Source organism: Lepisosteus platostomus, chromosome 11, assembly GCF_059453375.1.
Source record: "Lepisosteus platostomus isolate fLepPlt1 chromosome 11, fLepPlt1.hap1, whole genome shotgun sequence".
Lineage (NCBI taxonomy): Eukaryota > Metazoa > Chordata > Actinopteri > Semionotiformes > Lepisosteidae > Lepisosteus > Lepisosteus platostomus.
The window spans coordinates 40,465,383-40,491,793 of NC_142621.1; the positions used below are offsets into that span (position 1 = coordinate 40,465,383).

The following is a 26,411-nucleotide window of genomic DNA, read 5'->3' on the forward strand; positions in this document are numbered from 1 at the left end:
GATGAGGTTTTCTCAGTACGCTGGAAAATGGATGGGTAAAATGATAGGGGGGGGACTATTAGTTTGATTTCTTCCAGCACTAGCATCTTTTCCTCTATATGGTAGTGAGAGAAAATGCTTGTATCAACATGGATGTTTATTTCTAAATAATGATTAAAACATGAACTATCAATCAATCTAGAATATGTAAGAAATGCTCTCAATTGAAAGGCACTGTAAATGCGAGAATAAGATTAAATGATTGATTGATTGATTGATTGATTGTTCTCTAATCTTCACAATATTGCTTTCTAATGTACCGTACAATAGACTACATGACACCTTATGTGGCCTCTCTAGTTCTAATGCAAGTGCTTTACAATTGCCAAATAATATGCAGAACAAAGATTTATCACATTTGTCAATGTACAATAAGTTATCATCCATGCAGTCATGTACACTGTAAATTAGGTCATGGCATTACCAAGGACATCTGCGTCTCACAATGGCCTGTGTTTTGTCCATAACCAGATTTGTTGATTTTCAGAGTTGCCTGGCTGAACTAAGAGCCAGTGGTGTTGCCTACTGTATGTGGAAACATGACCTTTAGTGGTCCTCCAATTGTACTGATTGTGTTAATTGGACTGGGTCCAAAATAATTGTCATTGCACTGCTAGAGTCCAGTAATGGTAGATGGATTGACTTAAAATTGGCTTTAAATGCCCTAGAGTAGCAACATGAAGGTTCATATAATTGCCTGCAGCACTCTTTCTCTAAGCTCTAGCATGGCTGCAGTATGATTAAAACTGTTGCCTTTTATGTATGCAAACATCACCTTTACATATGCAAAATAACAAGTACACATTTCACATCGTGCATCTGTTGTCACACTTTTTGTCAGTTCATATTCGAGAGATAAGAAGACGACAAGAGCTTTAACATTTTCTACAGGCATATCACAACTTTTCATGGTATCGTATTCCGACAGGTTAATCAGGTAGCATTGCATAATTAATATTAATTAAGGATGAAAATACATGTTGCGTTTCTGAAGTCTTTGAATATAAATTAATTCAGTTTAGCCTGTGATCTCACAGTTCTGTACAAGAAATTAGTTTGACGTGCACCAGTCTTGCAAAACAAAGCCAAAGCCACAAAGCTCTTATAGCAACGGAACATTCCTTTTAAAAACAGAGTTGTTGTAGAGACCCTTTGTCAGCTGAACCAGAAAAGTCTTTTTGGAGTCCACTATACATTAGCAATTGCCAACGCTTAATAATTACCTTTAGAAACACATACACTACTTCATTATTGAGAGCTATTGAACTAAAAGGTAGCTGAGCAAACTCACGGATATAATAACAAGGCAGGGGAGTAAAAGACTATTTTGTCAGGCATTATTTTTCTTCCTTAAAACATGGAGTCATATACAGTAACTTCCTGTTTGCTGTAGTAATGAAACAGACATAGTTTGTGTTCTGTTAAAACTATACACTCCCACAAAATGGTTACAATTCTTAAAACTATAGATACTACTACTAAAAAACTATAGATTTGATTATTTTATCCTCCCATCTCAGTTGAGGGGACTCTACTGTTTAAAAAGCTATTTGTCAATTAGCTATTCATCAAATTCTGCATCTACAGTATGATCAACAAGTGTCTATTTGTCCCACTGTTTGTAAGAACTCTCTCTTTATCTTCAGTACCAAAGGAGCAGCTCCTCTGGCTGGTGCAAGGAGCCTTTTTCTGGAGCTCTGCTTCCATGATTTCAATTAGTCCCCATGGATAATTCCTCTGTAATTCCACAGTGATAGGATCTGAAACCTATTTCCTAGTGTTTGAACCTCTAACAGTAATCAAAATGAAGATACTGTATTTTGTCCTTCCTCACAAAGACCTCAGCTCAGACATGAGCCACTGAGAAAAAAATCGGACAAATCACTTTTTAACCAGTCCGATCCACTGAAAAATCTGGCAAATTATTTTTCATGTCCCCCCAGTCCAAATTCTGCATCATCCCTCTATTTTGGTAGAGCCCATGATTAGTTTGGAGTCCTTCCCCTGGTAATACTGAATCATTTCTTCCTCCACACAGTTTAACCCAGCGGTAATTATTAACATGTCTAGTCTGGACATTCTAGAGAAAGGTTGTTATCTGAATCAATGCTTTATTTTATAATGGCTCCTTTATCATGTTAATATGAATTTTATTGATGTAACACTTTTTTTAAACAACATTTCAATATGATTTTACCTATTGACATTTTAATTTATGGCCCTCAGTCTTGCATTACACTTGTGTGTGTCTTTAACTTAATAAAGCTTAAGTCAGGTAGAGATGTTCTCTGGTCTTTTAATTTGCTGCCCTACAATGTAATGATGACTCTACTGTTTAAAAGCTGTCTATGTTTGCTCCTTTACTACTTTATATGTCTGTATTGTAAATGTACAATATGAACTGCAAGGACATATAACAGTATACACTTGTTGTCAGTAGTTGTTATTGATCCCTACAAAATAAATATTTTGCAGGGATAGAGTAAATTTCAAGCCACGTGAAATAAGAAAACCATTAAATACTAAGTGTCTTAAAGCCATCATTCTCAAGTACTGGGTAATGCAGAAGATCTAGAAGGCAGGACTGGTGCACTCTTCTGAGATACAGCATCTTACATTTGCTCTCCGAGTAACTTCCTTCACATGAATGAGTCTCCCCATTCTTGACTATAGAATTAATCATTTCTCTTCGCCATTATGAGCCAATGGGCTTTAAAATACAGGTACCAGAAATCAAGTATGTTGAATACACAGATAATATCAGATGTTTAGCCATATATATTGCTGTCATGGCTCCAGAGATGAGCTGTTTCTAGCCATTTAATTATAATTCTGCTGCTGATGATGAAAAAGCTTTCAACTCTTTTGACTTCAAAACATGTTTGTTACGAACTGTCCAAAGAGCTCAGGCTTCAGCCAGAGGATGTATAGTCTTTTAAGAGCACCCACTATTTGACTTCATCTCTTTTATGCTACAGACCTTGAAGATTGTGCAGTTCATTTATATATTTATTTAGATATACAATTTGTTATTTTAAATAAGCGCCTCGGGGCACCTCGTTTTTGATGAGCTGCCTGTGTCTTGGATCCTCCCATCTTCTTTGACATTTAGAAAATATCAACCACGACATGCCTGTCAAAAGAGGGACGGCACTAGAAATCAATATTACAACAACAGTAGTCGGAAAAAATATACAAAGTGGAACTTCATAGAGTAACCGAAGACATATGCGCAAGGTGGTTATTAAAAGTTTGTTTTTCAGCACTTTAAGCTCTTAAATTTCAAGCAGTACCCCCCCTCAATAAAGTGCTCACATTATAAAGTTTGCTGCTCTTCGCAAAAATAGAAATTTAGGTTGACAACTCAAGGGAAGGTTTATGTTTTATTCACAAAGAGCAAATAATAAGTTTCATAGAAGAAAGAGGGGGGTGGTGTTGGGTTTGGAGGGAGGAGGAGGGTTGTTAGGGTTGGGAAAGCCTTAGAAAGGCGAGGGGGGTATAAATAAAACAACAGCTTTGATGAATATTAAGGTGAATAGAAAGTGATAAAGCAGAGAGCTGAAACGCAGGCCCGCGCAATGTGATTAGGAAAGCACATTGTTTTCATTAACTCTAATACCCCCTGACAGTGTTCCTTCAGTGCGTGGCTTTGGGGGAGGCAAGGAATTGAACATTTATTTTGCCTCGCTTTCTGTATCTGTAGGGGAAAGACGGAGAACAGAGCAATCTCAGCTAGGAGAAAGAGCCACTGAAAGAGAGACGTGTTTTATTTCTTTCCATTTAAAGTAAATTCCCTGTAATGCAGCACTGGTTATTCTCACGTTGCTTTTTATATTATGGTTTTTTTTTTTTTTTTTTTTTTGGTCGTAGAGGATTATTTATTAAAGGGATGTAAAGAGTGGAAAAAAAGACAGTTCTGTGCCTCAAATCCTGGTGTCACATCATACTGTTACTTTGCAGTTTTCCTACACAGACTACATCATCAAAAAAGAGTTTTGTAAGGAAAATGGTATAATAACACTCGGTTTGATGATAAAAATTAAAGCAAAATACTGAGTTTGTAACAGGTTTCAGTTATCATATATCATATCACAATGAGGAAAACTGAAAACAGACAAACAGAACAGTTGTTTAACATATTAACACCTACTGTACAGTAATTCTCTTCTTTATTCCATGTGAGGGGCATTTTTGTCAATCATAGCTTGATTATGCACAGTTAGCCAGTTGGAAAAAAGACGTTGACTATGCAGGCTTCTTGTTCAACTCACTTGTTTGTGCATTTGTGCAGCTTTTTTCATTTGTTTTACCCTAGAGGAAGCAAAACATTGCAAGAGACATAGACAGAAATGGGCTGAGTTTCATTCTGTCTTTTGATAGTAACCAATTCCTCTTCTTGTTTTATATCGAATCTGAGTTTAATAAATTGCTGATTTGTTTTCAATATTTCCAACAGTTTTTTGATGCTGACAAAACTCCCAAAAGATTTTGGTTTGGTTCTTTTTCGGTGAGAATGTGAAGTACTTTCAAGTAAAGCAAAACAGACTCTTGCATTTGACAATAAAAATGCTGTTGGGATTTGTCAGCATTTCATATCAGGCTCATCTCAGCTTAAAATAAGTATATATATATATTTTTGATTTAGAGACCTAGTCATTGATCGAAAAGGCACATTATCCCAAAGCAGATGGCCCAGCTTCCTTTCTTTGTTCTAGTCTCTGAACTAATTATTCTAGTTTCTAACTCCTGGAATAAGCAACTGGGAGAATGTTTGTTCTTGATACGGTAGAAAAAAAGATAAACAGTGTTGGTTTTATCTGGAGGGCAGATTGAACTCTATGATAAGAATATCACCAGTCCCAGTGTGGATTATGTCATTAGCTGATTGTGACTAGCGTTCTCTAAGTCCTGATGGCACACAAGTGGTCAAGTGATGGCACAGTTGGGATGGCTTACGATTGGGTCTTTACACCTTACATCAGTGACCCCTGTGATTTCCCAGGCATTTGCGACCTAGCACCATCGCTGAGAGATTCATCACCACTCCAGTTTATGCTAGCTCAGCTGAAGATGCGGTGGGACTCAAAGCATGCATTAAAAAATAGCAAGTGAATAGCTTCGACAAGTGAATCCTTCCGATGAAAAGTGTAGGGTCCCTATCCCTCCCTAACTGGTATAGGTGTCAAAGAGAAAATGTTGAATGGATTAACAGTTAATTTTAATTTTGGGAAGGTAAGATAATTGCTGTTCCGTTTTTATTAGAGCTGGAGCAGTCCAGCCAAACACTAACCCACTGCCTGGGATCACTGCCACTTTTAGCTGTGCTTTTACATACAGGAACACTTTTGCAACTCTCTTTTAGAGTTTGAAAAGTGTCGCTTGTCATTTATGAACTAGTGTGTTAAACTGCTCTTGTTAAGAAACTATTACTCCCCAATGATTCTCAGCTGCACTTCATAAAGCAAAGGAAAGCAAGGCTCTAGTCTTGCCTGGTCTAGACACCCTATTTTGGAGGGGTGAAAGGAGACAGTTTTCTTGACATTTACTAGACTCTGTGATTGACAGGCCTAATTAAGGCAGTGGCAGTGATGTGACGTATTTCATTTACTGCGATTGCACTGCTTCTCTCCCTCTTCAAATGGCACTGACATGCTTCTAAAATTTTTATTTTTTTATTTAATCTCTCCCTCCCAAAAACTATGCATGCTGGCTAGAATGATGGACACAATCACAGAAAAACCGCAGATTGAACAGTACCTACCCTTTATCTTTCTTGTCAGACACTTATTTGCCTTTTACCCTACAACAACCTCTACCACTCCCCCCCTTTTTCCTCCCCCTCCCATTCTTTCCCTTTTACCTCAACCAAAATAAGAAAAGGAGAAAAAAGGAAACAGAAGCAGCTCTATCGATTTATCTGAAAGGTTCAAGCAGACAGGATGAGCCCTGCTGACATCAGCGATTTCCTTTCTGTAAGCGACAGAGCAATGGATTAAGCACATCTGAAACAAACCCAAAGTCATACAAATTGATTGTTTTAAGATCAACTAATTTAATGATTGGCTCTTTTGGTTTCAAATGTGTGGTCGATGAGGAACTCAGTTTAAATTACACAGTTAGTGGAAATGGTTTACTTGCGGAGCTGTTATAAGACTAAAATTGACTTCTTCATGGAAGTCAGTTCACAGGGTTAGACCACACACAAGGTTTAAGGAAGCTTTAAAGAGCTCTACATGGAACATTTAGTTAAATCTCATTGTTTTTTTTTTTTTTCATTTTCTTGTCCATGATCTACTGTACTCTACTATTCTAAACTCCCTTGATTCGTTGACTGGGTTAGACCTGGTAAGACTCTGTTGGCTGTACAGAGTAAAGATTGACTTCGACCTTGACGTTCACCCATAGGCACCACTCACTGCCAGTATCTTCTGATTAATACAGTCTGTGGATTGAAGGATTGAGAGGCAGAGCACAAGATGATACCTTTCAGAATGTGGTCATATCATTCATAAGTAGTGTATCAAAATACTGTAACAAATACCAAAAAAAATGTAACTTGGTTAAAAGTGAAGCAAAGGATAAACATAAATTTTGACACACAGATGGGGCTTTGGTATTTTAAATACATTGGGTTCAGTATAGTAGCTGTGCCAGTTTTCACTCTGTGGGATGCCCTATTGGCATCTACAGTATGTCTGCTATTTAAAGGCAAAATGTGTACAATACATTTTTTGCAGTTTTTATTTCATTTCTTCACAGTGGTAAGTCTTGCCTTTGAACCAGCTAAAACTTTCAAGAGACTGCTATTACTTTTCTTACCTATCATCTGCAATATTTTATGAAAAGATACTTTCTGAAGTCAGTTTCAAACATTAGGAAGAAGTAACAAGCAAATATACAGACAGTTTTCCTTGAGGGTCACATTTGTTTTCTGAATTTTGTTCTTGAATCACTAAAGTGAATAAATCAAATTGAAACCATTTTATAAGGTTTAAGTTGGGAATGCCTTGTAGTAACAGCTGACAGCTTCTGGACATCAGGCACAACAGCTGACAAGTTACAGTGTTGTGCTGTGATGCACTACCCAGTTTAGGGCTGTAGTAATAATAGGGTTCTCATGAAGATGGCTAAAATAACTTGCAGATTGGTGAATAGCTCACTGATTGTTTAATTATATAATAGTTAATTGCTTGAAATGATTGTATAGTCTCATTGGGTTTTGGTTGTTTATTGAGGGGCATATCTTTATCTCATAAGAGGCAGATAAAGTAGCACCAATAGTGTAGGCTGGATGATAGCCTTGAGTACAAGGAAGAGTCTATAAGAACCATGTTGATGGACAGTAGACATGGTTCTTATAGACTCTTCCTTGTAATGCAGAATTCGCCAAGCGATGGATTGTTCACCCACTATTAGGGAATGTGAGCAGGGTGAGGGTGAGTTTTATCTTACTGATAATGTGTTTTTGCAATACTAATCCTGCACAGTTAAAGAGCAACGGCAGGTTCAAGCATTTGGTGTCTTTGCTAGGCTGAAGAGCAAATGGTGCAAAGCTACCATCTGCAGGATTATGATTGAATGCCTCTAAGTCAGAATAACTCCTACAACAGTGAAACTGCACTTCTTAAAGTATGAGGTACTGAAGCAAGAAAACTCTATAAAGGAAAAGATTCAGATTTACTTTATTACCTAAGCATTTGATGACTGTGATGTCATGACTGAGGAACTTGCAAAAAAAAAGAAGAAACAAGATCAGTATCTACCACAAAAAAGCATAGTGGTACAGAATATGTCGCAAGACTACTGAATGATTTTATTCATATTCTTTAATGTTTTTGTTTTCAGCGTTGGATCATTCTAATGGATTCTGTGGATCTTGGTTTGTATGTCAAACGGGATCAGGTGGGAATTAAGATGCATTGCCAGGAAATGAAGAACTTACTAACTCTGCAAAAAAAGTTTCTGTATCTTAAAAATAGCCTTACTTGCATCCTGAAGTAAGATGCACTGCGTAATTTAAATTTTATCTTATAAGGAAGCCAATAGAATCTCATTATTTATTTTTAAAGTGTGTAACAGTGTAACTATGATGACAAGTTTGCATCAGTTTAAAGTTGGAAAATTGAACATCTTTTATTTTTTAATTTATGGGTTACTTTTTATTGACATTTGATACATAAGTGGCATTTTGGATAATTATTTTAAAATGGCATCATTTAAAATGTATATATTCCTTGACATAAATAAAAATGAAAAAACTAATGCACCAATACTTAACATTAATTGTTGAATGATGCAGAAGTGCATGAAAAAAACATATTTTTTTGAAGTATGTAAGTTTGTCATTTGAGACTTCCTTAAACTGATAATCTGATCAATTTAAATCTGATATTCTTAATTATTAGCAGAACGAAAATATTAGCGTCCATACTTCCCTTGAAAAGCTTTTTTAGCATTGGCTGATTCATGTATTTGCATACATTTATGATCTGCATTGCTTTTGTAATATACCAGCACCTCACAGAAAACATCTTATTGATAATGGCATCACAGATAGCACAGAAGCCGACCCATCACAGACTGGTAGCAAGAACTAGCCTTTCAAAACTGCTGAGGGATCATTCTACTTTAGAGACCAAAGATAATGATTGCTTACTTTCTTAATTGCACATGGTGTTATTTGCAGCAGTGGACACATGACAGACTTGAGGTGATCCCTGCTATCAATTTGCCAAGGTGTTGTTGAAACCTTTTTCATTTATAGCCGCTAAGGCACTGCCTTCCAGCGCAGAATGTGTATCCGTAGTTGCAGCTGAGGGGGAGTCTAAAGCTATTTGAAAGAGAGAAGGGGGGTGTAAGGGATGGGTTTGATAGAGTATAAAGGTTTTAACACAATTTATATTGCTCTGCCATTTAGGAATCAATATTTTACCAAGAGTCATTGACGCATGGGTGTGAATGTGGGTGTTTTTCCATTGTCTTGCCACAATTGTCAGCAGAATTATCCTTTTTATGTGTCATGATCGTTTCACACAGACACACGCTGTCTCCCTCTCTCACATGCACACACTTGAAAAGCCGTGCAAGAAATATGATTCGCCTTTCTCCGACACAATGCAACTTGTTAAAAAACAGATCTTGAAAAAAAATTGACTGACTGAATCTGCCCCACCGTGTCAATAACTGTCAGCATTATATTGATTGACACATGGCAGTAGCATGTAAATTTGCTTAATGTTGGGAGCCTTGTCCAGTTTTACTGCTGAATCTGATCTGTGCGTGATGAGAAGCTCTCTACAGAGGGCACTATGTTACAGTAATGGACAGCCTTTTAGCTCTCTTGCCATAATCATAAATTTATTGTCTTATAGTGCAGATGGTCCATAACCATGCATCATGATCAAGCCCTGACTGGACAGACCCCAAGAAGTTTTTTTTTTCCTACATCTCTCCTTTCCTTAGTGGTTGTGCTTTCTGCAAACTAAACAGATATGCCATACCTGCTGAAATTCGTTTCCACTCTGAGCACTCCAGGCAATTTGGCTATAATAAAACTGAAAGAAAAGTGATGGATGAATTTCCGCAAAAAGGATTATGTAATCCTCTGACTGCCTCTCCTCACCTATAAAGAGCTTAAGTGGAGGGAGAAAGAATGAAATAAAGCTGTTGAGGTCTTACCCCATACGTTTGTTGCCAAGCACTGGTAAATAACGCATGTGAACCTCTCAACATGCCTTTTCTCAACAGGATTACCAAATTTCACCTATAAATATTTATTTATTTTCTTTAACTCGGCACTTGCACGGCACCTTAGAAAATGTAAACAACACCAATCTAAAACATGGCAATCAGATTTTCATTGTTTTGTTTTTTTACACTTGGCAATATGTTTTCCACAGTGAACTTTTTTCTGTTATTGTTTTCAAAAAGCACTTTCCCAGTGTAACCCATTAATATCACATTAGAGTGTCCATGGTCAATTGTTTCAAGAAAATTTCAATTATAAATTTTCTAGCATTACTGTATGTTGTCTTTGTGTGCTGAGTACTATATCTCTCTGGTGTAAAGGGCACCTACAGTAGCTTTAGTGACATGCACACTGTATACCTGCAGAATATACTGTAGGCTCATGGTGCCCAACTCCACCCAGTTGATGGAGACTGATGAGATGAACTCTCCAATCAGGAGTGGCTCTTCCTCACGGCACTGTCGCAGTCCCTGTTGTGGCACCAGCTGTCTTCCAGTACGTCACAGAGCCAAGTTTCTGGAGACCCAACACGGCAATTATCGTACCTGTCAGTTAGCGGTATATCTCAGACATGGGCTGCTTTGGGGATCAGTAATGACACCTGTAGCCATGAGATTTATGTTGCGCATGCAGTCAGAAAAAGCAATTTTCAAAACATTGTTTTGTTCACGGTCAGTTTCCTTTAAGCCCAGCATTCTGTGGAGCAAGCACAAAAGCTTTTCTTTTTGGAGAGCTGTATGGTCGTTGACAGGATATGTTTAGGTGTGCTTTCTTTTGGAATTTTGTAATATTTGAATGAAGGATGCTGCAACTGAGGCATAATAATTTAAACTTGAATAAAGAACAGCTAAAATTACTTCTCATGCATTGTACATTTTTTGTATCCTTAAAATTAGTTAAAAATCAAATTCATTAATCATTTAAACAGGAACTCCATGGTGCTGTCTTAAAATTTCCTGCAGTCTTAATTATAGGTAATACATATTGTATCTAACATATGATCAAAGCAAATCTTTCAAGTGCCAGAAGTGCATTCTGCTCTTTTCTCTGCAGTATGATATTCTGTGTTTTGTTCTTTCATTGTTTAAAAACAACATAAGAATGGTTACAAATGATAGGGGGACATTTGGTCCATAAAGCCCATTAGATACTGTATTTAGTTGTTAATTAATCCAAGGATCTAATCCAACCATTTGTTGAAAGAAGACAGAGTATCATGTTTTACAAAATGGTTGGGTGATATATTCCTTCTCCCACCACCCTTTGGGAAAAGTAATTCCTCAAGCTTTCAGTTTTAATGCCTTTCCACAAACAGTAGATTCCACATCAATTAAACTGTGCCCACTTCTTCATGTTTCACTGTTTATTCTGAAGAAGACTGCCGAGTTGACATTGTTAATCTCTTCGAAGATTTTAATTACTTATCAGATCCCATTGTAGTCTTCAAACAAGAATATTTTTAATATGTTTTTTAAAATGTAAAAAAGTATTTATTTATACACCTTCCATGTCCAGTATAAGGCATTTCATAATCCTGAATAAACATTGCAGATAAATAATATGATAACAGGTGTTATCAAAATACTATCTAGTTTTTAGTATGAAAAATGTGTGAAAAAAGTTTTTGTAGATTCTTGTGTTTCATGATATGCAGTAGCTTTACGAGTCATCAGTGACCAACTAGTGATAATCAATCCTTATGTGAAAAGATTACTATGGAAATGAGAAAGTTACTGTAGATTCTGACTTCTGCTTTGTTTTTAATGTAGTTTGCCCTGGGTTCATAGGATTTTGATTACCATTTATTATAACACTCTACTGGATGCTTTGGCAGTGCAGTGGCTCTGTAGCTAAGGATCTGCGCCTGTGGCTGGAAGGTTCCTGGTTCATATTGGAGAAATCCTACTCCGTTGGGCCCCTGAGCAAGGGCCTTAACCCCAACTGCTCCAGGGGCGCTGTATAAATGACTCTCCCTGTCTGTGTGTCTCATGGAGAGCAAGCTGGGGTATGCAAAAAAACGAATTCCTAATACAAGAAATTGTATATGGCCAATAAAATGATCTTTACTGTGTTCCACCTCATTCCCACATACTGTATACAGTATGTACACGCTCATCTAACTACCCACACTGCACTTACTGTATTTCAAAGAATTTCTTCAACATATGTACATGAAAACTGCTCTTCCAGACTTGTTTCTCTGCCATACATTTTCATCATCAAAAGATCTCCATTTCCTCATTCTGTATTCAACTTATAAATCTAAAATCAATTTAATCTTGACTGACGAGCCTTTGATTCTTGTGTATTAGTTCTAATCCACACCAAATTTATTTTTATTTGTGAAAAGATTTAGGGAACTCTTGGTGTGTGCACGTTTTTCTCAAAGATATTTTTTTTCCAACCCATGCCTGTGCAAGGTAGAAGCAGTGCAACCTAAGCTCAAAGCTGTTGTTTAATCACCCAGACATTTTAATAGCCTGTCAGGATAATGAACCATGATTGGAGGCTACGTGGTCCAAAAATGACCATAAATCCCTATCAACCTAACTGCAGGATTTTATGGCTGTAAATCATCACTTTGGGGAGAAAAAAAATGAAACTATTAAAATAATGAATGGGATGAATATTTTTTTACATTAAAAATTAAAAGCTATAGGGTGTCATCACGTGTGTGAGCAGTAATGATTGTTGAATGTGGGAGCCTGTGTTCTTCTGTTTTCATCTGAATCCCTCCTTCATTTTTCACATCAAGTTGAAGTTGCTCCTTGTTGTGCTGCTGTCTAATATTATCTCCTCTTTTTTCTTCCTCTTTTCATTTACAGTAATTTATGCATTTCCTAATTTTTATGTGCCCAGGAAAATTAAGGTTGAGTGACTGGCTGCAGGCAAGATAAAGCCCTCTTGCTGCCGTGGGTTTTGTTACTGGAGAAACACTCTTAAATCAAAATCATTTCGAACCTGAGGGTGGGAAAAAGATTTACCCAAGGCATAGCTGTCCAATCCTGATCCTGGAGGGCCAGTCAGTGTGTCTGCAGGTTTTTGAAGTCTCTTTTAATGCTGCAGCACTTAAATAGCTGGAATCTGGTAAATTGGTCTGGTTTAGACAGTAACCACCTGGTTAAGCTCATTCAGAGCTGAGCTGAAATTAAAACTCTGCAAACACATCAGCCTTACAAGACAAGGATTGGACACCTCTAACCTAAGGTGACAGTGTAGTACGTAGCACTACAGTCCAGTAATGGGGACATATTATTAGGGAGTGCTGAGGCTCTACTCTATTATGACAAAATATAAGGTACGATTGTGATAAAACATGTTTTGCATTCTTCATGAAGTAGGAGGATGAATACAAACTGAAATTAGATTTATTCATTATTTAGGAGCTATTTAGTGAACTACTGTACAAGAGGTGCTTTTGTTACTATATTATTCTAGATCCCTGTGTTATAATGCATTGATTCTTTTGCAATGGCCATTGCCTGTTTATAAAAAGGAAAAGTTAAAACCCAAGGTATGAAGGTGCCTTGGTAAATTGCACTTGTAACATGTTTTATATGAGCTAGCAGCCATATCACCCTGCAGCTCTTAACTGGCTACCCACTGAAGCTAAGCAGGGTGGAGCCTGGTCAGTTCCTGGATGGGAGACCTCCTACAGTAGGAAGCTATGGTTGCTGCTGGAAGTGGTATAAGTGGAACCAAGTTTAACTGAGGTCCTGACTCTCACTGGTCATTAAAGATCCCCGGGCATTTCTTGATAAGAGTAGGGAGTTATCCTGGTGTCTGGGCCAAATTTACCCCTCCGCCTTTACCATGGCCTCCAAATTGTCCCCATTTATGATTGCCTCGCACTTGTTGCTTGCTGGGTAGGCTCCAGTTTCTCCCGACACCGTATTGTTTGGTAAATGACATGTTTGATACTGTTTTAGTGTGCCTTCATTGTAATATACTATACTGGATCATGCTATACGATCATACTGTATGTAGTCCTTAGAACCTTTAACAATATATAATATGGTCTTGTCATGGTTAAGTGTTAACTATAGTAAAGCCATAGTGAAATACTCTGGTAAATTTACCAAGCTTCCTTTAAAGACTTAAACTCACTTCTTGATATCTTCATATTAATTTTAGATGTTTAATGATTTATGTTATTTGGAAAGAAACAATGTGTAAACTGATCACGATGGTACAGTAAATGATTTAGAACAAAAGCCCCAATGCATCATAATGACACTATTTGTATTTCTCTGTGCAATACATTAGGCCAGGTGAATAAAAGACTTTATACAATATCGGAGCATTGGGTTTCAACTGCACTTATATAGCCCTTAGATAACAGCACAGTCTGTGGAGCACAAAAGAAAATAAAAATGTGATGAATTAATTTAATACATTTCTTTTTTGAATGTCTCTGCTTCTACCTTTAACTCACCATTCCTGGTCTGGAAAGAAGTTGTTTCCTTTATTGTTCAAATCTAATGTTTTTTTTGCCACTAACTGCCCTTAGATTGTCTCTTGCGCTGATGTGACTAAAACTGCAAGTACTCTAGTATCGGCACATCTGGACCTATGAACGTTTACTTTAGAATAGGCAGTGGCTGTTATTAAGAGAATGTTGGCTTCTTCTTATCCGCGCAGCACTTGTTCTTCAGGCTGTTGCTCTGGGCTGCAGCAGTGACACTTTCAGATGATTAATAATTAAACTGCTTGTACGATCTGGGGTAATATCAGCTGTTATCAATGTGTTTTCATGTATAGAAGCAATTTTCTCGATTATTGTTATTGCTTGTAGTTTGTCTCAGTCTTCCTGGCTTACTGCATATGAAATTCAAGCCGACACTCTGCTCCCCAGTGTGCTCTGTCCACAGCTCTCCATAGAGCGGTCAAAGAAGACAGGAACAACAAGAGGAATATTTCATCCTCCTGCTGCTGCTGGTAATTCTAGAATAGATAACGTTCCTTTTCATTTATAAAATCAGACTGCAAATAATAACATGACAGGTACTGTCACATTTTAGATATTGTTTCAATTTGTTATAATGTAAGTTGTATGGTTATATTGTACTACTAGAATAACCATGAGGGCACAATTTGAAGGTTCTAAAACCAAATGGTTTGCCCTTCTGCTGCTGGGAAGCTGTTTTCAAATCTTATCATTTGGTTTAAGCGTGAGATCAGTTCTAAGTTATATTCTCTTCTGTTTGTTTATTACAAAACAAACTTTGTGGTCTTTTGGGCTCTTCCTGTGAGGTTGAAGTGTGTGGCCTTCCTTTTTTCGCCTTTGCAATGGTATTGAGTAGATGATTGTTATGATTGTACTTGAGGTGCCTTTGCTCTGCCTAGTTTGTGGTTTTAGAGTTACTCTTTTCTATTTTGTTAAGATGTGTGGGTTTGATGGTAGCTCAAGTGGCCTATCTTATGATTTCCTATCTGATGCCCAGAACTTCAGAGTCTGAATTGTCAGACCCCTCCTCAGTAGCACAGAAAGGCAGTTCAGGAAGGGCTATGTCATCTTTCTCCATGAACGCTCAGTGACTGTCACCCAAAACAGCAAATACTGATTCCAGACTCTCAATGGAATTGCGCCTAATAAACCTTCCCTGGGAGACGTAGTACCCAAACAGCGCTGCGCGTCTCTTACTAACCCGTGAAATAGAGTTCACCTCTGAAAATGGATGTGTGCCCACGTCACTCTGCACCTGCCTGGCACATGCACATGCCCACATGCACCTCATAGTCAGCGGTCTTTCGATTTTACTCTTTCAGCTCCCACCTCTCTGCGTTTCCCTCCTAATTTTCTCTTCATTTTTTTCTATATTTTATTCCCTGTTCTGTTCTCCCTGAGCCAACTGTTTGTCATACCTGTATATACTGTACATGAACAAGTAATAGGTTTATTCCATGCTGAAAAAAAGAAGAAAGAGAACACAACGTTTCGGCCGTGGAGCCTTCTTCAGGTGTGAGAGAGACAGGGCAGTAGGCAAAGGTAAAGTAGCGGGAGAACAAAGGATGGGGGGGAGGAGGAGTGAGAGGCGGGAGCAGGGGACAGAAAGAGAGGCCAATCAAGAGGTGTGAAGGCAGAATGGGTGCAGAGAGGTGTGAAATGAAACTTCCAATGAATGGAGAAAATTTAAAAGAACAGTAATCTGTCGTTAAGGGAAGGGAGAATGTGTGATCCTAACTGCAGAATAATTTTAGTTTCGGTGGTCTTTCTGATGTATGAGTTCGGAAAACCGTCTTTGAGAACACAGACGGAGAGATTATACTGTACATTCCACCTTATTCCTTTCAAATTATTACAGTGCTTACATATAGTATGTCACTTCTTTTCAGTTGTGCACTGAATTCCCTGGGCTACCTTAGCTACTGTACATATAAGATTGAATGATTTGCTAAATTCAAGAATTCTAGTAAAGAGACAGGTTAGTCCACACAGCTCCACCTGACGTTTGGAGCTGCTGATGTTGCACCAACCTTGCAATGATACCCTCCAATAACATAATGTCCCATCATTCCTGAAGGGCACGATTATCTGTTTGTTTGATATTTAGTTTCCTGTATGAAGACTCTCGTGCTTACAAAATGTTCAGCTCTCCAAAAAGCTTTGGTCATGCAGAACAGTCTCCCCTCACAGAGGTGTCTTGCACTCCTTGAACCCTGGTTATTTTTGTAAGTTACTGGAGTCCCTTCTCCAGTTCACCTTGCTGAGGACCTCCATAATGTGATGAGGGGGTTCAATTCCACTTATTGGGGACTATGTCACTTTCCATCAGTATCTGGAGAGAATTTTTTATTGCTGTGTTTTTTAAACTGTACCTTCATACCAGATGTACAACCAATGGTACAAATGCAATCAAAGTTATTCACCTTCATATTCAATTATACCAGATTCCTTTGATTTTCTATTATTATTGTATTTGTAGTTATTTATTATTTTAATCTGTAATGCATTTGCAATCCATGTTTTACAAATATCTGTGACTAAAGCCTAAAGTACAAATCCTTTGTATATAAACACCAGATCCTTTGTCTAAAAAGGACAAAGGATATGGTTTATATGCAAATCCTTTGCATATAAACATCAGGAGTAAGACTAATATTTCAGAGTTCACATATGAATGGCTTCCATCTGTTTTATTCATCCTCTTACCTTTTATTGATATAAACAATAAACCTGCAATGAATGGAAAATCAATTTTCTCTGTGCTTGCTTGCTCTGAGCTCCTGTTATTGGGGCTTGAAGTTTTTAAAGAAACAAGCACCAGGAAATCCCCTTAGGTGAGTGACTGTGTCCATTTTCTTCCACACTCCACATCCTTCATGGGTTGTTAAAATGGCACTTATCACAGTGAAAAAATAGGATGCCTTTTTGGGTGCCATGACTGCAACACAAATTGAGCAGGAGCTTGATTGGTCACATTTCTCGGAGCATTTAATTTTAATCATTTTTTAAAGCAGTGTCCAAAACTCAGAGTTATGCGTGTGTCTGTTTCAAAGTGTGTCAAAACAGAAAGAACTGCTTGAGACAGTCCTGTCCCTCTTTGCAGTTGCAGAGTATGATGAGTCTTTTACAGAACAAGCTGGAAGACTGGAGGCACGTGTCTTCCGCTGTTTGCTCTCCACGTCCGTTGGCTGAGCATTTGAAAGGAACGATTGCAAGCTGCTGGTAATAGTGTTTATATTTAGGATTAATGGGAGAATATCAAAGGACGTGGGCCCACACACATAATCGCAGGCCCTGATAACATGATTAGTCTGCATCACTGGTATAATTAGAACTCAACACTCTCTCTACCAGGGCGAGCCTGCTTCTCAGTATTTTCCGAGGCACATTAATAAGAACAGAAAAAGAGGTGCACTTGTGCAGTAACAGTTTAGCAATCGCTGTCAGTTATTCTATTGTAATTGCAGGTCAGCTAACACGATATCTGAATGAACATATTCTAATAGGAAGTCTTCACAGGTATTCCATCCATATTGAACCCTTAATTCAGGTGTATTAAACAAATAATGTTGGGTTTCTCAGTTTCTTTGTGGTACTGTATCTTCAATATGCCATCGTTAAATTGTAGGCGATAACATGCAATCATACCGAATATTGCATTTATGTATCCTTTTCCCAGCTGTTGAAATATATTGTCCATAATTGTCCATATAAAAGGATGTCTAGAGAAATGTAACATATTAATGATTTTGTAATTAATTAAAGCATTTCCTTCATATTATATATTCAGATTTCTCACCATCTCAAAGAAACACCTAAAAAATCCATTCTTTCAACATCGTCTTTGGCTAAGGGACAATTTCAATATATTTTGGATTTATTACATAAAGAAAGGCTTCTACAAGCACTATAAAATGTGTGCCTTTTTCACAGATCATAAGGCCTGTTTTAATTTTTTGCTTAATCTTGACAAAGTAAACATGAACAGGAAATTACATTTCATAACCTTGTGTTTAGTATAAACAGATGAGACCCCAACAACAAAGCACAGCATGCTTTTATAGATATTGTTTACTTCCTTGTTACTTTTTAGTGCACATTTATGTTTTCTTAAATCAACACAAATTGGAAATAAACCATCCCGTTGTTTGCAATTATTCATGTGTTTTTTCTTTCTTCATTTTATTTCATAGGCTTTACTGTTTGTCATATTTCATTTTAACATTCCCCACATCAGCAGGCTCCCTGCATTATTCCATCTGCTTTTTATTATTCCAGATCTTCCAGTTTAATCTGCATAATTTATTTTTCCACTTCTAATATGCAGTTGATTTTGTCTTACTCAAATCAAAGGTTAGAAAGTAATAATAAAATAATTAGAGACATGTATGCTATTAATATTAAAAGTCTTTCAAATCCATTCGTTGGTTTCGAAATGAAGGTATTTCCCTTCTTTGTGGTGACAGCTGTCACTGCCAATGGAACGTGTAAGTGAAGCCGAGCTGATTCCTGGTCACTGAATTTGGTTCCCATAATTTTGTTACTTATCATGGTTTATTTATCTTATGTGTATTCTCTGTATACTGAGCCATGAGTTTCCTGTCAGTTCCTTCTGTTTTACTTAACCTCCACTCAATGTGAAAGTCGGGATGAGCATGTTTCAATAATTTCACACAGGATTTCACCCACCACCACCAAAAGTTACTGACACAATTGGAAAATGCCTGCGATTCCCTAAGCTCAAAATAAATTGTAACCAGAGAAGGACCTGGTGTATTTGAATTCTCTAGAAAACTGACGTAAAAGACTATCTTTCAATACGGAAATGTGCCTAAGCCAAATGTACAAAATCCAAGCTGGTTTTAAGGATCAGTGTTGTCATGGAGAAAGAGTCACTGTTATTTCTCAGCATTCATCTCTGAGTAGCAATCTGTTTAAAATTTAAGGCTGTGAGAAATGGAGGTGCTTTCCTGAATGTGTAGTGTTATAGTATAGTAAGTGCTTAAGGCAGACCACATCTGCTGGAGAAACACCTTTACAGTTTGTACCTTACATGTGAGGTCCAAACGGATTCCCTTGCCTTAAGCTGCTTTTTTGAGGCAGGGAATGGACACTTCTGTAAGCACATGTTGCCTGTGGGTAATTACAGACTCCATTCACCTGGGTTAATGTATTCCTCTCAGCAACTCCTAACAGCAAAAAAAAAAAAATCTTCTTGACTGAGCTCAATAAAGACAAGCCTTAAGAAAGTGTTTTTTTTCCCTCACCCAATCCTCTATCCATTTTTATCTGGATTTTTTATTATTATTTAACAGTGCTGCCCCTGGTGCGAGGTGGCATTTCAGAGCTATCATTAACATTTTCTGCATGTTGTTTATTAGAGACACAAAGCCAGGGTGCCCCCGCCAAGCAGTGAGTCTAGCGTGAAGCGCTCCAGTTTTTATAATTGGCTCGGAGCTGTCGCTTCGTCGTTCTACAATCTTCTCTGAGTAATGACCTGGTGCTCTATTGTGGTTGTTTCATCAGCACGCCTCCCTGATACTGCTTCGGCATGGCATGAGCTCCTTGATGGCTTTTAAAGTGATCGGGCAGTGGTTAATAGGAGCTGGTGTGCCTTATGGGTACTTTTTTTTTGTCAGGGAAGAAAGAACACTTGATTCATTTCCCGAAATAGCTCCAACTGGCAGCGCAACTCAGCCCTTACTGCAGCCAACCCTCCAAACACACACACTCGTGCTTACGAGTCTTCCTCTATCTACCCAAGTCTCTTTGATTCCCAAGAGATGGTACTTTACAGCACATTCCTAAGACAGCAATTACTTTCCTGGGACACACCATGCTTATCAGATATACATCAACCAAATCACTAGGGATAATGCTAGAGAGACGCATTATTACAGCATTAATATCCATAAATATAAAACAAATAGGTAAGCGAAGTTTTATGAAGAATAGTAATGTAAATGAAAAAAAGTTCAATTAAACATTCAGAGCATTTCCCTTTTTTGGCATAAGCAATGAATCTCAAAACCTCTTGGATCTTTTCCATGGTGAGTTTGTTTTTTTTCAAAGAGCAATGTAATTCTTTGCCTCCTGTGTGTCCATCTGCAGTCTTCAAAGGAATGCTTAAGCTATTGGTAAAGAATATTATAAAGACAATATTCAAAACTGTAGACTAGAGATTAAATCTCTTATGAGGCAAAGCTGGGCGTTATCATTGCTAAAGTAGGTTACAAAGCTGCAGGGACCCATAATCAATTGCAGTATTATAAAGTAAAATCACTCTTTTCTGTTTGCTTATCACACGTCTCCTCAGTTTTGCCTTACTGGCTTCAATTTTAGAGGATAAATGTTTATTCTAGATTCTACCATGTAACTTTTCCAGTGTAATTTTACACCTTTGCATTTGACATATTTCACCAATCGTGAGCCTTCATTACTCTTAGCCTAGTAGCACACAATCGTTTTCAGTGTCTTCAGTGGATGTCTTTGTAATTTGAGCATACAAATATTTTCACAAAATTCTCAGTTTAAAAGAAATTGTTCAAGTCACAGGTGTGGCATTACACCTGAAGACGACTCTCGAGCCAAAACGTTGTGTTTCCTTTCTTCTCTTTTCAGCATGGAATAAACCTTTACCTGTTCCTTAAAATAAATTGTCACTGTTAACTGACAATACACTAAGTGGTATGGAAGTACTTTACTGATAAATTTGTTGTGAATCTGCAGTCCTTATGTACAGTACTGTACTGTACCTACTCTACTAATTCAGTTAATGCTGATCTACTGTCTATCCCTAGAAACAAGTTGCATATTATGTGTAAACATCTATGCACAAAACCTGTGTAAAAATCTTACTGCAGAATTTAATTGATTTTTTGAGCCTGTGACTATTTTCTCAGTTCCAAACTTTCTACTTATGGTTTTGATTTTTTTTAAATTGTTTGTGATGTACGGTACTCTTTTTATCCTTTGTGTTTTTTTCTGTGATATTCTTTCATATACAGGATACTCTGTACTGTTACTTTGTATGTATTGCCATCTGAGTTTTTTTAAACCAAAGTTGTATTTGAAACTGCATGGCACTTTATTAATTTGCTATATTACACTTAAGAAATATTCTTAAATAGTACAATGTTGCTTCTGTCTGCCATGAAACACCTGTCTGGCAAAAGAACCTGTAGCCACTAATTCTGCTATTTATACCCTGCCTACAGTTCTTGAGAGACTGTTGAAATTTTATTACAGAGTTATTAAATTTTATTTGATTAAGCTTGTGATGAATTAGTGTGAGTTTAATCAAATCAGCGTCAGTCACCCTGCAGTCCTCTGAAGGTAAGGGTCAAGGGACTCTTTAGATAATTCTGAGTGCCTTATAAACCTCCCACCTCCTACAGTACTTAACCCTTTCCCATTTTGAACTGCAGATGTACAGAAAAGCAATGTATTCATGTTAGAGCACTGCTGGCGTAAGATTTTTTGCTGAATCTTTTTGTCCAGAAGGCCCCCAAAATCTCAAGAGAAAGGCCTTCAACAGACATCTGCTCATAAGAATTTACCACTTCATTTCATAACATTAGTTTTTCATGCTATACGGATTTTTAACATTTGTTTGCGACATTACGTGATGGCGAAATTATACATTATGATAATACTTTGTATGATTTGTATGTTTTGCCTCCAATCCTCCTCCATGTTTTACACACACAGGTACATACAAAAAACATACACTTTGTTTAAACAAATAAAACATGTTGTTGATATCAGTAGCTGTGCTGCTCAGGAAACTGCTAAAATAACCACATAGACAGAAATGCAGAATATCTGTTTTTACCATTAGAACTAGTATTGAGAAGGGAAAACACACAGGCATTGAAGCTGGATATTTAAATCACTATATACTGTATTGTCTCTAGAATGTTAGAAAAACAACTGTCATTTAGTGGTGGATTATTAATTAAGTACAAAAGAGCTAACTGTTTAAACTGTTATCTTATTACAGAATTAAGGCTTTAAAAAGACTTTTTATATGTTTTGTTCCCTGTGTTGTGTTACTTGGCAGTGTTTTTCTTTTAGTTTCGACAATTAAACAGATCGCATGCAACAGGCAAAAGAACAGCTTTTAATTACTTCTGATAAAATGACAAATTGTATTGGCACAGCTCCCAAAAAAATACCAAGAACCATGGGATCACAATTAATTAAAGGAAGGAGGGGAGTGAAAGAGAGAAGAAGTGGGAGATATGATTTCTGTGGGTAAAAAATCAATAAGCTCTCTGTGGTTCAGAGATTTGAGTTCTGGGTTAGTGCCAGATTTGGGCTAAGCACACAAAGGGCAGGTCATTTGCTACACTACACACATAAACTCACGCACACAGTGCACACTCTTTATGTTGGAGAACCTGACAACCCACACAACCTTTCCATTTACAGAATATGGTGGAGATTTCATGGACCATAGGTCATCTCAAAATAACTTGGTCTGTATGATGTTAAGTTTTTCTTTCGATTGCCTAATTTATTATTTTACATACTTGCTTGTAAAAGGCATATTCCCAGTTGTTTTGATATACAGTAGTAAGCATAATTTTACCAAGTTGGGAATTCAAAACACCATGGGATTTGAAAGGAAAAAAAATGACAATCCTGCAAAAAAATGTGAACAGCTACAGTACTGTTACTAAACCCAAGAGAGACCATGCAGTGTACAGTGCAAACAATTCTTTCTTTACGATCCTAATTATAACCACATTATTGCTAAAATTGCAGTCATTATGATTAAAAATGCATCCTGCACAATAATTTTAAAAGCAGTTCATAAAAGCATTGCCATAAACACGTAACTAAAATAGTTCACATTAAACTGATCTATAGATATAATGGTTTTACAAAAAAACAGAGCAAATGTCAGTGCTGCAGGCTCACAAATTACAGCTTTTGTTGGTTCTCATAGAGAACTATGATATCATCAGTCTTTTAGTCATTTATTCCTTTTTAATTTAGCACGTTCCCCTGTGTTTCCCCTCTTCTGTTGCTGATTTGAAGCACTGAATTCCAATGTTGTTTCGCCTTTACTATATCTAATAACTACGCGAAGGCAGTTAGGATGTCCAGCAATTCAAGAAAGGACTTATCGCCAGGTGCTTCCAAGTTCTGATTGGCTGCAGGTTGCCTAAGCACATCATTTAAACTCTTAGGATGCGGTATGCTCTTTGGTCCTTATATAAAATTAAGGTTCTGTGTTAAGTGATGCAGTTGCTAAAGAAAGAATGCCACAGACTTTAAAATTGGTAGGTATGGTAGCTGGCTCATGGCTACTGGCTATACTATTTTTAACAAAGTCCTAAAATTTGTGTTAAAAATAAGATATATACAGTAAACAAAGACATACATTTTCATTATGTATTTATTAATTACAGTAATATGTATTATTGCAGTAAGAGTAACAACTAATTTGCACTTGTTTTAAACAAAAAGCAAATTATCTAAGTTTAGTGAGCTAGAGATCTCCAAAAGAGGGAATTTCATCTTGAAGTATACCTTTTACCAATCCTGTGGGGTCTGATCACTCATATTTTGGCCCCCCTTAGTAAGTGAAAAGTATTTCTGAATCATTGTGCCGTGAAAAGAACAAAGCAGGACAGGTTGTAGGGGTGAAGGGGCAAGACAGGGCGTGGCCGTGGAGAGGTCAATGGGGTGCATGTGGGTAGGCTTAGTATATATGTGTAGTACGGTGTGTAGTGTGGAGTACAGTATGTATGTTATCTGAACATGTGCTTCTGTCCGTACAGAAATAACAGCAAACCGCAGCTGGAGTGAAGAGAAGCAGGGGGGAAAGCTGCTGGCTGTCCTGAGCTTATCAAAGCCCTTCAGGACCCTCTACCCTCTCTTCACGAGCTCCTGCCTCCATCTGCATAATTAGAGTGCACTGGAGACTGGCTCAGAGGGAAGCGCCTGGCTGCTTCTGGTGCCTGAAGAGTTGATTAGAAAATGATTAGTTACACTACAGAAGCACAACAAAATAAGTCATTTAGTGAGGGGGGGCTGGTTGAGGGAATTAGTGTATAATCCAGAAGCAAGGCACTGTGATGCACCTATCATAAAACATCTCACACTAAACGAAGGGATCAACAATGTCTCCGATAGCTTATTAACTTCAAGCGCAGATTGTTTTTTAAAAAAAGCTATGTTTTAATTAAAGGGAGACAATTTACTGATATGTTGTAGTGCTGTGGTACACATAGAAAAATCAATGTAAATGCTAAAAAGTTATGATGTTCTCATTCTAGTAACTGAATGGACTAACCCTGCAAAACCCTGCTTTGCTCGCTTGGCATTGCAGATGCTGATGAAAAAGAAAGCAACATTTTGTTGTTCGTTTTTAGAAATGAAATGAAAGCAAAGGAGGCCCTGCCGGGAAACATTATGAAAAACCAAAATATTTCTTACATTTCTAATTATTTTTGAGTTGTTTGTCAAAAACGAATCTATTTAAATAGTTATATTATATCCCGTGCATATCAGAACTAATCCCTATTCCACCTTAGGCAAAAATCTTTAAAGACAAATATAATGGGCCTGAGACTGTCTTACCTTTCCTTAAATATGCAGAAGTAATTAGCAGTATGTCTATGAAGATTTAAGACTGAAGCAAGGCAGGAAGACCTGAAATACAAGTAACCTTAAAGTAGAAATACCGCAGAATAAATATAGTTTAGTTGCCTTTGTTTCACACGGAATTGTTCCACAGCCGGGGTTGGTTCGAAGTATTTAAATATTTATTTTTGTTTCCTTCTTTAACAAACAGATCATCGATTAAAAGATGCTGAGCATTCAGCCTTTAGTAGCTACTGTGCTTTTATGCTATTACATCATCTCATCTGCAGGGGTCAGCGCTACCTGTAGCAGAAGTGAGTCACACCACACGGCACAGCCTGCTATACATGGAGACCCCCAGCTGGGCAGGTCAGTGCTGTTATTTGGTAGTGGTGTGTGTGTGTTGGGGGGGTTAGAGATTTGGGGGCTAGTGACAAGAATGGAATGGTTTAACTTGTACGTTCTTTTGTTTAAAGAAATATGATAGCTTGTGGAAGAATACATTCAGGGTTGAACAATTTCCATTTTGTTCTCTTGTTCAAAACTTGCTCAGATGATCTAGATGCAGAAACAGCACTCCATTGATGGAAAGTGGTTTGTGTGTTATCCTTTAGGATCTTTACTTGCTGAATACGTTGTGATATGTCTCCCGTGATTCTGTGCTGCTTCATACTGTACTGTAACAATGTCAGCATTTAAAACAGGATTTTGCAAATATTTTGCAGACCTACATGAGAAGTGTATTGTTTTTATTTGGTTGGTACGGTATAAAATGTTTTACCATCTGGTCAATGGCTTTATAGTCTGAGTTAAAATTCTTCCAGATCTGATGTTGTAGTTGATAATCTCATGATAAAAATGTCACTCATATAACCCTTGAAATTAAATGTTGTAATATAGTAATACATACTGTATCAGGATATTACCAATACGGACAGTAATCACAATCTTCAAGTTGGACACAATATTAGAGATGGGAATAGAGCAAATACTGTCCCTCAGATACTGTATATTAGAGATGTTAATGCAATCAGACAAAGGAAAGGAATTTCTCAGCTAGACAAGCCTAAACCCAAAGATTATCATTTAGAAAAATTACTACAGTATACTTTATCTTTTAAGTTCTTCTTAAAATAATATTTTATGCATTGTAACTTTGAACTTTTCTTATTAAAATTAAAACATACTGTATACTGTTTGAGAGTTCTAGATTTTTACTGTACAGTAATACCATGTAATTTAATTTGGTACAGGTTATACAGTGTACATACTGTATAAATTGAAATTGCAGTAACTAATTGATTGTGTTCTAATTGATTATTCTATGAAAAATAAATTATTGTAATTGACATTGGTTTGTTTGAGCATTTCACCTGTAGAACTGAACATCATTTCACCTGTCCTATTGTGTATTTTGCGTATTTTCTACTTAGGCTGATTATTTTAGTTCCTCAGGGACCAAAATGTCAGATTACCTTTTTTTTTTCTTTTAGTTGATGATGGTAAAAATACATTTTCAATAGACAATCAGGTCATGAAACCAGCACAGTACAACCTGAAACAAAGTACCTCAGCTTCATT

At 37.2% G+C, this 26,411-nt stretch overlaps 1 protein-coding gene across 12 annotated transcripts in view; it reads left to right on the plus strand.

The window, feature by feature from the left end:
* LOC148652662 (RNA binding protein fox-1 homolog 3) overlaps positions 1 to 26,411 on the plus strand; it is a 514,276-nt gene that overhangs the window by 224,753 nt on the left and 263,112 nt on the right. For 10 of the 12 annotated variants that reach the window (XM_088599663.1, XM_088599667.1, XM_088599659.1 and 7 more), the window contains one exon: positions 25,121 to 25,199. The exons of the other annotated variants lie outside the window; for them this stretch is intronic. In XM_088599663.1, the coding sequence (XP_088455789.1) occupies positions 25,178 to 25,199 (22 nt within the window). In that variant the 5' untranslated portion in view covers positions 25,121 to 25,177. Of the gene's footprint in view, positions 1 to 25,120; positions 25,200 to 26,411 lie in introns of those variants that run through there. 12 annotated transcript variants of the gene reach the window in all.